This window comes from Aricia agestis, chromosome 18 (genome assembly GCF_905147365.1).
Source record: "Aricia agestis chromosome 18, ilAriAges1.1, whole genome shotgun sequence".
In the NCBI taxonomy this organism is placed as follows: Eukaryota; Metazoa; Arthropoda; class Insecta; order Lepidoptera; family Lycaenidae; genus Aricia; species Aricia agestis.
Window position 1 is genome coordinate 2,816,702 of NC_056423.1, and position 13,083 is coordinate 2,829,784.

General features: G+C 36.8%; 1 protein-coding gene across 10 annotated transcripts in view; it reads right to left on the bottom strand.

Moving 5' to 3' along the window:
* LOC121736289 (phosphatidylinositol-binding clathrin assembly protein LAP) overlaps positions 1-13,083 on the bottom strand; it is a 54,835-nt gene that overhangs the window by 40,949 nt on the left and 803 nt on the right. For all 10 annotated transcript variants that reach the window (XM_042127392.1, XM_042127388.1, XM_042127395.1 and 7 more), the window contains exon 2: positions 8,250-8,392. In XM_042127392.1, the coding sequence (XP_041983326.1) occupies positions 8,250-8,392 (143 nt within the window). The remainder of the gene's footprint in view (positions 1-8,249; positions 8,393-13,083) is intronic.

Below are 13,083 nucleotides of genomic sequence, written 5' to 3' on the forward strand. Positions count from 1 at the left end.
TTTTTAAGCAAATATCATAGAAACAACGGCCTAGTATTGAATGTAGATTATAAACGCATTGTGTCATACAATTTATCGCTAGTAACCGTCACGGTTATCACCATGTTGTACAACGACAAATCGACGGTTGTGTTATTTTTTTAACCGACTTCCAAAAAGTATGAGATTTTATATTCAGCTGTATTATGTACTAGCTGTTGCCCGCGACTTCGTCCGCGTGGACTTCAGTTTATAGCACGCGATGTCAACAAAATTGGTGTCAAAAGCTTTTATAAAAAAAACCTGGTACCCCTTATATCAAAACAGCTGTGCAGTGTGCACATAATAAACACACCGGCAAAATTAGAGGAACATAGCAAAATTTTCAATTTTTTTAAAATTGTTCACTGATTTTTATATATTTATTTATTTATTTACTAATTGATTATTAAAAAATAAATTATATATAAATTTAGGACATAAAAACGTGAAAAATAGAAAAAAATCAGCAAAAATCAAAAAATTAAGAAAATCTTTGAAATTTCAGTAGTAAGTTTTTAAGATAAATTATCCATTTTTATTAAAGAAATGCCATGTTTAAAGCGTGTAATGCCTTCTATGGATCTCAAGAGGGCCTGGATACGCCATTCCATGCTTGCATTTTTATTGTCAATCATTTCCTGTGGGATATTCTCCTACTCCTCCAGTAGCGCCAACTCGAGCTCCTGGACACATTTTGGAGCTGGAGTTTTAACTCGTACCGTTCACCCATTGATGTGCCATACGTCTTCAATCGGATCCACTTCCGTAGACCACGCTGGCCTCTCCACCTGGGCTACGCCAGCATCGTTTAGGTAATAATGCCCGATTTTCTTACTCTATGGACGCACATAAAATTGAAATTACTACCTAAAATTGTGTAAAAGGAACACCATGCAGTTCCAGGATTTCGGTGCTATAGCCCTGTACTGTCAAAGTACCATCATCTATAATCATCAGCTCCATGCGGGCTCCAAATCATATGCAACTCCAAACCATTACGAAGCCTGCATCATAGGCCACTGTTTCCGGTAAGTTTGATGGCCTGTAGCTTTCCTTATGATTTATCCACATTCTTTATCGCCTGTCAATACAATGTACACAGAATTTGCTCCCATCACTGTACAGCACAAGATTTTACTCACTTGTCTAATTTTGATGTTCACGCGCAAATCTTAGCCTGGCTCTTCGGTGTCCTGTCTCAAGTTTTGGTGCCCTTGCTGGCACTTTTGAGTTCTTCTTACTGTACAATCACTTACACGTTCATTTTGGATCTGTTCCGACAGGTTTCGTGTCTACATAGCAGTTTGAGGTCGATTTCTTAAGTTTTGTTTCCTTACAAAATGTTCATCCTGAACCATTGTCACCCGATATCTGCCTTGTTCTCGTCTCCGAACGTAAGATCCAGTCTCTCTGAAGCGTTGAAAGTTACGATGAACCACGGAAGCCGACACACCTAAGGCCTGACTGACCGGACGGTAGGTGTGACCTTTCTCTATCGTGGTTACAGCTCTAGCTGTCGCAGATGCTGGGAAATCACTAATTTTGTATCTAAGCAATGTGGTCTTCCAAAAACCAAACAATCAAATGAGCTGAGCATACCTTGCACCCCGCTAAAACGCCATTCTTATCAGGAACACTTACAACGTCAATAATCGAAAAACACTTATTAGGGCATAATTGCTATAAAAACCTGTCATCTTGCCAGTTTTGTTCAATATTTTATTTCTTGAATGAGCTTAGAAGCTATAAAAAAGGCTTTCAGACAGCCCGACCCACTTGAGTTCAAGGTTTGGCCCTTTTTACCTATGTTCCGCTAATTTTGCCAGTGTGTGTATTTCATTTTTTTAAACTTTATATATTATGCCAAATTTTAAAGCTTATTTAGCCCCCCAATTACACAGGTTTACCCATAAACTATTTATCATTGATAGGTTAAGGTTACGTCACTGTAAATAATATAAAGTACTGACTTATAATTAATAACGTAAAATAGAAATAATAATCGAAAAAAATCGAAACTCGAACGTATAATGATACCACCTCTTATAGAAAGATTAAGGCAAGCGTTAGCGCGATGTAAGAGACGCACGGCGCCATCTAGTATGAATTTTTGGAACTATCTTAATTTGAACGAATTTTCGTATTTTCACCCCCTTACAACCCTTTTTTCCAGTAAAAAAAGTAGCCTATGTCCTTTTCTCAGGCTTTAGACTATCTGTATACAAAATTTCATTACAATCGGTTCGGTAGTTTTGGCGTGAAAGCGAGACAGACAGACAGAGATACTTTCGCATTTATAATATTAGTATAGATAATAGGTAGGATATATTTTTTTTTAAAGTTAGGCTTAGGTCGACATATTATAATATATTGTATGTCGCAAAACATTTTTTTATCCCCCTATCATGGACATGGCTACGGTTTTGCTATTTCTCTTGTTGCATACTCTTTTAATGTAGCACATGCGAAATTCAATCTACTTTTACATAAAGGGACATATCTGTCGACCGTATTTCTGTCGAGTACTTTGTACGGTTAGTGCTTTGTCACGGGTTTTCTACAAGTGATCCTTAATCCTTATATTGTTAATATAAAGAGCGCTGTCAGAGGTAAATTAATGTGAGCAGGCTTTACAGCGAAACGATCGTTGACTAACAGCTCAGGCATTCACAATAGAATACATTAAAATCTAGATAACGTTCGCTATGTTGAAAATGCTATTTGGCCATTTCTCAAAACTGTAGGTATTCTGACTTGTTACAATAACCAATCTTATTGTAATTATGTAAAGTCGAGTATCGAATGGTGATTGTGCGAAAATAGTGACGCCAAAACAAACAATACCAAACCCTATCCTAAAACTGATAAAGTTGATTATGCAATGGCGGCGGTGTACGAAAATAGTGACAGATTATTGACACAAGTGGTACTATTGTATGGAGACGCGATTCCGTACGATTATGGCGATTGGATGATTGGAGTTGTATCATCTGTGATTCACTGGTTTGTTTCGCCGTTTAACATAGCGCCTGTAGTCTGTACAGTAGAAGTATTTACTCTTTCTATAAGTTTAAGTTACTGGACAGAAGTATCCCACCAAAAACATTTCATGTAAAAAGTTGCCAAGATGACCACATAAGATTTGCTCTGTGAAAAAGATATTAGATCACATGTCAAGCTTCTAAATCTACACGGCCGGGCCTAATCTACCGACCCCAACTTCAACAAATTCTATATGGCTTCGCCGTTTCGCCAGTTCGCACCGTCGAGGTAATGCGAATATTTAGTTTCTGATCTGAAGTACCGCAAAAAGCGTGGCCAAAAATAAAGCGGTATTATTTGGAGCCATTTTAAGATTTTAAGAAGAAACATCATAATATTAATACGCGAACGAAAAACTTTGTAACCCTTTTTACGAAAATTGGGGAAACGTAGGTGCATGAAATTTTGCACAGTTATAGTTTATATGGTGAAGGAGTGCATCGAACTAATATTATTTTGAAATTATGCTTTTATCATACATTTTTTCAACAAATAAAACATTACACACACTACAAGACACACATATGAGAAATGATAGATATTTGAGTGACAAGCCTATACATACGAATTATACTCTTTTATTTATGTTTGAAGTCTGTTGACAACAAGTTGACAAATGGTCGCTGTTAAGCATTAGTGTCCTAACCCACAATTTTTTTTGTTGATAAATTTTGAATACAGTCTTGTTCTAAATCATTTATAGAACATAACTGCATTCATAACTCAATACGTAATTTTTATGTGGGTTAGTACACGAATGCTTAACAGTGTCCAAATTGAAAATGGATTATAGTTTTTTTTTTGAATCTAAGATACTATTAGCCAATGCTTACACGGCCAGTCTGAAATCAGCTAAGACCCAGAGACAAGAGTTGAAAAAAAAATGATAAAGTCAATATTTTTTACAAAATATAGGTAGTAGTCCTAATGTCGTTGAAACTAAGGTCGAATTTCAACCATTGTGCGATCTCTAGTTAACGTAAATGCCTCGTAACTTTTCTCCTTTGCGAAGATTTTTCTTTTCAATAGACAATAGACATGTTACATCCTAATTTTGAAATATTTGCGGACTCTATATCATCATTCTGTCTGTCTTTAGCATCTTAGTTTCAAAGTGAATACCCATTTGGATCTTGTTTCTATGAAAATTTGATAATCAAGTATTTTATCAATGATTCATAATCATTCATCACCAACTCGGTAACAGCTCTACATTATTTTAGTTGTGTTTTAAAATCGCAGATGTATGAGTCAGCGGTCTCCACGCAGGTCAAAACGCTGCGCGTACGCAGGTAACTACAAACGGAAACTGGACTCTATAATTGGAAATTGGATTGGATTTGATTGGATATAAATTGGGAAAAACAATAAGACAGGACAGATTAACCATAATTAAAATTGAATGATCGCTGTTCTGAATTACGATTTGCCTGATTTATGTGGGCGGATGTGTTAACCAGACTTCGGGTGTTGCATATCGTCAGCTGTCAAAAATTATTATTGTAATATGAAATATCACGTATTGTGCAATACTATTGAGCGTCTAGGGTTCATATTGAACCATAAAGTTAATATACCTAGCGGAATAGAGCAACAATCTCGAGCTGTCAAATGAAACCGAAATTGGTTTTCATCTGTGTGAAAAATATGTGTAAGTACGTATACACTTACACAAGCATGATTGAACATGAATTCTATGAGATTAAATTGTCAACGTGCGGCACGTGCCGACTGGACGTCAAAAAAAGAGTGCTGCTGTCATGTATCACACGTCTCTTTTTACCACGCAGTGTTACTTCAATAGTGACATCTCTCTTCCTCAGGCCTTTGTTTCTTTATTCCGCTTGGTATATTAACTTTATGTATTGAACGCGCCAGCTTTTTAATATTATTGTCAAATAAATTGTTAAATAATATTGCTAGCACAATAAAATTGATCGCCCACAAAGCCGATGAAATTATTTTAAACTAGCTGTTGCCCGCGACTTGGTCCGCGTTACCATAGTAGTTCACATCCAAATATTTATTGTACAAAAATATTCAATATACAGAATAGACTTTCCTACGATTTTATTATATTATATAGATGTCCCGCGCGGCTTCGCTTGCGTAATTTAGGAATTTCACGCATTTACATTTTGCAGCAAAAAATAGCCTATGTCCCTTCACGTGGTCTATTCTTCATGTTTGCCAAATAACATAAAAATTGCTCCAGTAGTTCATAATATAATAAGCAATTCCATAGAATTTCCCCCGTTTTTTCCACATTTTCATCTATTTCTTCGTTCCTATAAGTCTTAGCGTGATATAATATAGCCTATAGCCTACCTCGATGAATGGGCTATCTAACGTCGTTATGTCTATTGTGCTAACATTGAAAGAATTTTTCAAATCGGATAAGCAGTTCCTGAGATTAGCGCGTTAAAATAGGCCCTTTCATATAATTTCCCCCATTTTTTCCACATTTTCCTCTATTTCTTCGCTCTTAATAGTCTTAGCGTGATAAAATATAGTTTATAACCTTCTTCGATCAATGAGATATCTAACACTGAAAGAATTTTTCAAATCGGACCAGTAGTTCCCGAGATTAGCGCGTTCAAATAAGCCCTTTCAAATAATTTTCCCCCGTTTTTCCACATTTTCCTCTATTTCTTCGCTCCTATTATACTTAGCGTGATAAAATATAGCCTATAGCCTTCCTCGATAAATGGGCTATCCAACAGTAAAATAATTTTTCAAATCGGACCAGTAGTTTCTGAGATTAGCGCGTTCAAACAAACAAACAAACAAACAAACTCTTCCCAATTATAATATTAATATAGAAGAGTAATTAAATATATTGTATCGTGTACAATATATTGTTTTAAAATAATTTGATCAGCTTTGATAAAAGGTAGCGTAGCGCATGCATTAAACATTTCAGTCTGGTTATAATTGCATTACGAAGAGACGTTACGTGCCGTGCTTTTAACTTTTAATCAAGTTTAAACGTGGGAGAGCCATGCTACGGCACGAATGGGCTGGCTTAATCGGAGAAATACCACGGGCTGACAGAAAACCGGCGTGAAACGGCGCTTGCGCTGTGTTTCGCCGAGTGAAAGTTGGGTTTACCGGAGGCCCAATCCCCTACCCTATTTCCTTCCCAACCCTCCCCTATTCCCTTCCCATCCCTACCCTCCCCTATTACCCTATTCCCTCTTAAAAGGCCGGCAACGCACCTGCAGCTCTTCTGATGCTGCGAGTGTCCATGGACGACGGAAGTTGCTTTCCATCAGGTGACCCGTTTGCCCCCTATTTTCATTTAAAAAAAAATACTGCACTGCAACCGCAAACTGTAGTACCGAAGCGTAACTGTAGTTTAATTTAGCGTTAACCTTAATTATCCGAACTTACCCTGTGTACCCTGATTAACTATGTACACTATTAAAATTAAATTAAATACCATTAATTTCAGGCATCTTAGGCCCATATTAGGAACATGGTAATTGGTAGCAGAGTTAGAGTAGAGATGGCAAATTCAGCGGAGGTCATATTGTCGTGAAAAATCTAATAGTTTTTGTGTGTGTGAGCGGAACTACGTGGCATTACGTGGTGACGAACCATATCACGCTATTTTCATACGTTATGTACGAGATTTTACAACACAACGAGCTTTTGCCTGCGGCTTCGCTCGCGTTAAGAAGTATTATTATATTCAAACTTTCATCCCCTATTTTAACACCTTGGGGGTGGAATTGATCAAAATCCTTTCTTAGCGGATGCCTACGTCATAACATCTACCTGCATGCCAAATTTCAGCCCGATCGGCCCAGTGGTTTAGGCTGTGCGTTCGATTTCGATTCGATTCGCATAGATCACCATGTCAGTCAGTCACCTTTGAGTTTTATATATATAGATAGATAGATATGCATTTTTAGTTAAACTAGAACAGCGGTCCTTTTTGATATTGCGACCCAAAAATTATAAAAAGAGTTATGAGCCACCCTAGAAAAAAATCACTAAGTTAACAAATGCAAAGGTTGGTTCAGGTAACGAAGTTAGGCTCTGTTTTTATTTCGTAAATTATTTATATTGAAGAGTTAATTTATTTTGGATTTATAATCAAATTACAGGACTTTGTTGTCTTTTTTGGCGACCCAAAAAAATATCTTTTCAGCCACGATTGACATTTTCGACCACGTTAGTTTTGAATATAAAAAACACAAAATCGGTTCATTCGTTTGGGAACTATTATGCCACAAACATAATATCAAAAATATGCTACTCCTCTGTTAGTTAGGTTTAAAAAATTAAGAACTACTTATTCAAATCGCGGTGTTAGCATATAATAATGATATATTACAGTTAGTTGTACTAAAAAAACTTTAAAATATTTGTTCCCCCCAGGATACAACACAATATGACCTTAGTCACTCTCACGGTGTCCGTTAACCTTACAAAATAATTAATATAAAATATAAATTTAATTATTTAAAATTATTTTTTCAATGCATACGTACCAAAAAACACCAAAGCCCTGCATTAAGGTGACGCCTTGATAATTTGGCTGTAGCGATATTGATTTTTCGCAGCAATGACTATAGCTAAGAAATTAAAGCTCAATGTCAGTATATTCGTCATGTTTCTGTCTCTAAATTACCCATAGCATAAGACTATTGGTCAACTTTTATAACACCGAATAATCAATCAAAAAGACCTTTGTAAAAAAAGGGATTCTAATTTTGCCAACAGAGACGAGTACATAGATTGGTTCAAGTATACACTTTAATTTGCCCATAGCTTAAGAAATATATTTATGGTTTTTAAATTACACGACAAAACCCTTTCCATTTCTTGCTGTTCCAATCTAAAACATATCCAACACGGTTTTTTACTTTAACGCGGCGTCATCTTAAGCAAAACTTTCAAATAAAACGTCTTCTCCTCTAAAAGTGACCATTTATGGATGACCCAATATGCTGTAGTTTTCGATGTTACTGACCGACGCTGAGAAAAAGCGGTTGACAGATCTTCTTGCACGACAATGTTACATGTCACTCTATCACTATGTCAGCTTTTCGTAGTTCGCAGCATCCGCGTACTAACAGGGAAAACGACAGCAGGTTGGGGTCATTTATAAATTACGTCACTTTCAGGGGGGAAGATGAGTTATGGACTATGGTCACTTGTGTTATGTCTTCCCTCACCTCATTCCCGTACGCGAGCAGGTGGTGCACCGTGATGAGGGCCTTGTACACCACAACCCAGTTGGTGTTCTGCGTCCTCTCCACCAGGAGGTTGGCCAGCTGGGGGATCGACACGTTGGGCTCGTTGGTGCAGTGGACTAGATCTGGAACAAGGAGTAGATAACTCATTATAAGTCATCGATTTACATCGTTGCATCACGCAATATTTCGATTTTTAATTCCTCCCCCCTATGTCACGATTTTAGTATCTCTGCCTATGCGTACTATGAGTTTAATGAGTTATTACCCCCTCATCAGTCATCACCCTTGCGCTGTGACGTAATATGTGGATGACCCCTTAAAATGATTTACACAAAATGCAATATATTTTTTACCATGTGCATGTGCAAGTCCAGAGGTGCTACAAGTGCCTTGAGGGTCTTTTAGCCCTAAATATTATCTCATTGTTAGTGCAACGAGAAGTGAGAATTATAACACCCAGTTCAGTAGAATAAGGACAAAGATACAGTATTGATTTTCTAATTGAGTACATTTGGCTACATTGTACATTTGGTTATAGATTTATATCTTGGGGCGAGCTCGGCACGAACGAGACGACTGGTCTGAAAAGATCACACTGAAATATAGCTTGAAATAGCGAATACATTAGGTTACGCTGAAAGAGGGACGGCACGATTTACGAGGATTGGGGGGGGGGGTCAAAAAACATGACAAGGGGGAGGGGGGAATCAAAGTCGAAGATATAACGTAACATGTGGACGACCAAGGCTAAAACCGAGACGAATCAAAAATTTAATGACACCTAGAATGCGTTCTCCTACTTTTTATGCTGTCGGAGTAAGAAGACACCCCTGTATTTAAATTGTTATCTGATGATTTCTATTATGATGTCTATGTCCAATTCTAGCTTCATGACAGTGCTTGCTCGTCCTGGCCTGATCACACCTAACGAGTGGAGACAGGGCCCAGACCACATCCATACAAAACATACCGAGTTCTTGGCCGAGAGCATGTCTCCCCATTTCACTCGGTAGGTGTGACCAAGGCATAAGGAATCCTTGCCTCGAGGCCCGAATTGGCTGGTCGAAGGTCAATTTTAATTGGCAGCCAAATAGCAATCGGTAATTGATATTGACAAGGGACTAAAGTAGCTTCAGAGAGAACGCTGAAGATAGAATAAAGCACTCCAAAATCAAATTTGACATTGTATGATTGTATGTATAGAAAATAGAAATAATAAAGTGCTATAATGTTTTGTGTTTTCCTCTATGACGAAACGATTCCGTTTAAGCAAACAAACCAAGCGGTACCTGCTTTGCCTGAACCAGGCTCTAAAATTATTAATACATATACCACTCCAATAACTCGACTTCCCTGATTCCCTCCCCCTCTAAGTGATATTTGGAAAGATTTAGCTTGACTTCCTCGTCTCCCCCGCCCCCCACCTCCCCCCTCTCTCTAAAACACCGAACTATAAAGGGTAAGGCCCAACACAAAATACACAAAATTCAGGACCCCTCCCCCCAATTTGCCACACCATGTCACGTTCGTCGACTCCCTCCCCCTTTAGGTATGACATACTTAATGGATGACCCTTAATTTGATATTCGTAAATTTTTCAAATAATTTTCAAAGCCAACGGAAGACTCGGCGACGGGTGACGCTGACCTCGACGCGTTAAGTTTTGCATGTCAAGGATTTTAACATGAAAATTAAGTACGCGGGATTTGGAATAATTATTGTATTATGACATGCCCGCACGGGTGACAAATTTATCTTTTTTATCTAATTATATCTATACATAATTATTATAAAAAAGTCGCTTTTTTCCCTCATGTCCCTTTGTTCCCTTTAATCTTTAAAACTACGCAACGGATTTTGATGATTTACATACATTTTGCCGCGACAAAAACTATCCTACGTCTTTAAAGTATCTTTACACCGAATTACATCAAAATCGGTTCAACCCATTGAGTTATTATGTACTAGTTACAAATTGAGTCATTTAGTACGTAGTACCATTTTCTCTATGGTAGTACTTACAATATCTCAGCGGTTCAACCGCTTTTAAGCGTAAAGAGGCAGATACACTTTCGCATGATTTAGGTTTCCAGAATTAGGACGATACGATTAGGCTTTTTGCACTCCATAAGACTTGGGTAGTAGGGTTACACGGTGTCTGACATCAGTTCAGTCCATCAGTCTGATCCAGACTGACGGGAGAATGATCGTGTAACCGTGTGATTGACGGACTAATAATTAGTACTTTCCGACCATCATTTCTGGCGTCAGTCTGAGACTGATGGACTGAACTGATGCCAGACTGACCGTGTAACCCTAGTCTAAGGGAAGGAAGGAAGGCAAGTAGTTTTTCCAATCGCCCAACGACTGGGCTAGGGGCGATTGGAAAGCCGTGAGGTCAGGCATTGTCGGCGCGGTCTTGACCCACGCTGGGAACCACGTAACAATACACTGACGATCACCAACAGTTTAGGTCAGATATGGCGAACCTTTTCGTGTTTTTGTGAATAATTTTTTTGTATTTTTTTTATTGGTTAATAATCTTCCGTCCCACTGGGTTATGAGAGTGAAAGGAATAGAGAGTGCTCTTGTGTATAGCGCACACACTTGGACACTATAAAACTACTCCTGCGTAACAGGCCTGGTTTCAATGAAACTGACCACCGTCACCGAAACCGGTGTGAGGAGTATTATTATTATTATTTTTGTATTCTATTCTGATATATTGTATCAGAGTAAGGTGTTAGAAGTGATATAATTGTAAATATTGGAACTCAGCCAAGTAAATCCTCATTGTACACGTAAGTTTGGTAATTGTAAACAAAACTGTTTAGTGGCTGATGCACCATTTTTGTTGTGAAATAATCAGTGTCTAATATCACAAGTACTCTGATTATACTACATAAATGCAAAACAATGCAGCTTTGTTGTTCCAGTCCATTTTTTTTGGGGATAATATTATGAACATTATAAAATATAATACATAATATTATGTTAGGGGTTAAGGAAATCTACACTTCACTAACATTTCAATAATTATTCTTACTGTATAATAAACTATAGAGCTTCTTTAACTTAGGTTATACTTATTTGACTATATTTTGTAAACTTTTGTTAAATTCTCGTTCTTCATCTATTTCTTGTTACATGTATAGAAGAAAATACATTATAGATAATATTAACATGAGTCATTCTAATGAATTATTAGAATTTTAATTTCAAACGGGAAAAAACATTGAAGGAGCCATGAAAGTCATCTCACATCTGCTACATTGTATTCTGATAGTGTGAGCCGATATCACAGGAAGTTAGTTAGTTGGTTCCACTCGTTTATCACATTCCTACATGGACGATATGTAACTCCGAGCAGATATTTTGACAAACAGATGGCCGTGATATAAAATTGGAGATAATAGTAATTAATATTTACGGTGTCTGGCTTTTGTTGTACCAAAAAAAACAACAGCCTATTATACTGTTACCAATAGAATCTAAAAATAATAAGCTCTTGTGACTCCTGCGCTGTTGGGTGCCCGATAATAATAATTAATGAATTTACTAATAATTAGTTAGCGGTAAATTTAATTACAAAAAAAATTACAGGACCTGCTGGTTCGGTTAGACGCTGACAGTTTAATTTACCGACATACTGACAGATTTCCTCTTTTAATCCTTCACTTTATCTACTTTTCAGTAAGAATAAACCTTTCTATGGTGGCCAAGCTAAGCCTGCTGAATATTATTTAATTAAATTTATGGATAAGTTGGTAGATTGGTAAAGACTGGGTATAGAACAATGGCCAATGAAGGATCACTACTTAACTCTTTTATTCATGTTACAAAATACAACTATCACACACCTGAGGAAACAAGACAGTAAATGTTTGTGCATGAGAAAAAGACTCAAGCAATCAATGGCCATATTATTATGTTTGGTGACCAGACTATAGCTATTACTATAAGTTTTCTATTACTCTATCTATATTCACACCCACTTGTTAAATGTCATCGACATTTTAATCATGTTGTTTAAATATTTTGTAATTTAAACACATAAAATAGTAGATAAACTTAAAAGCAACACATTCTGAATAGTATTGGATCTGACCGTAAAATCGTGCAGGAATCGTTTTTTTCCATCAAATTTATTTTAAAATAATCTTTAGAATGTATAGAATGGATTAATGTTGGGTTGCCTTGTCAAAAGTAGCCGCAAGTACCTCTAATTGTGTAAAATGAAAGCCCGTAATACAAATTTGCGGATTTTACGGTCGGATCTTAGGATAGAACTAGACATCACTAATTATATTTACGTAAAGGACCCAATATTGTCATATATGGCATATCTAATATATATAAAAATAAGTCAGGTTTTCCTTCCTGACGCTATAACTCCAGAACGCACGAACCGATTTCCACGGTTTTGCATTCGTTGGAAAGGTCTTGGGCTCCGTGAAGTCTAAAGAAAAAAAATATCAGAAAAAACTTTAGGAGAAAAGCAGGAAAACAGGGAAATCATTTTATGGCAAAACAATGTTTGCCCAGACAGCTAGTTAATTATAATAAGATTTATTTTAGGTTAGAGAACTTTATTGATTGGACCTTTTTTATCACATTACCTAATGACAGTTACAAAATAATTCAATGGTCTTAAAATTTTAATAACATGAATAATTATTGGTATCATTAGTTTGAAGTAACAAAATTTGTTATTTTCTTTTTTGCTTTTTAAAAAACCAGGGTCCAGCCCCCTGTTGAGGCGTCTAGGGTGTACACATGCATTTGTAAGATTATTGATACCGAATTGTATACT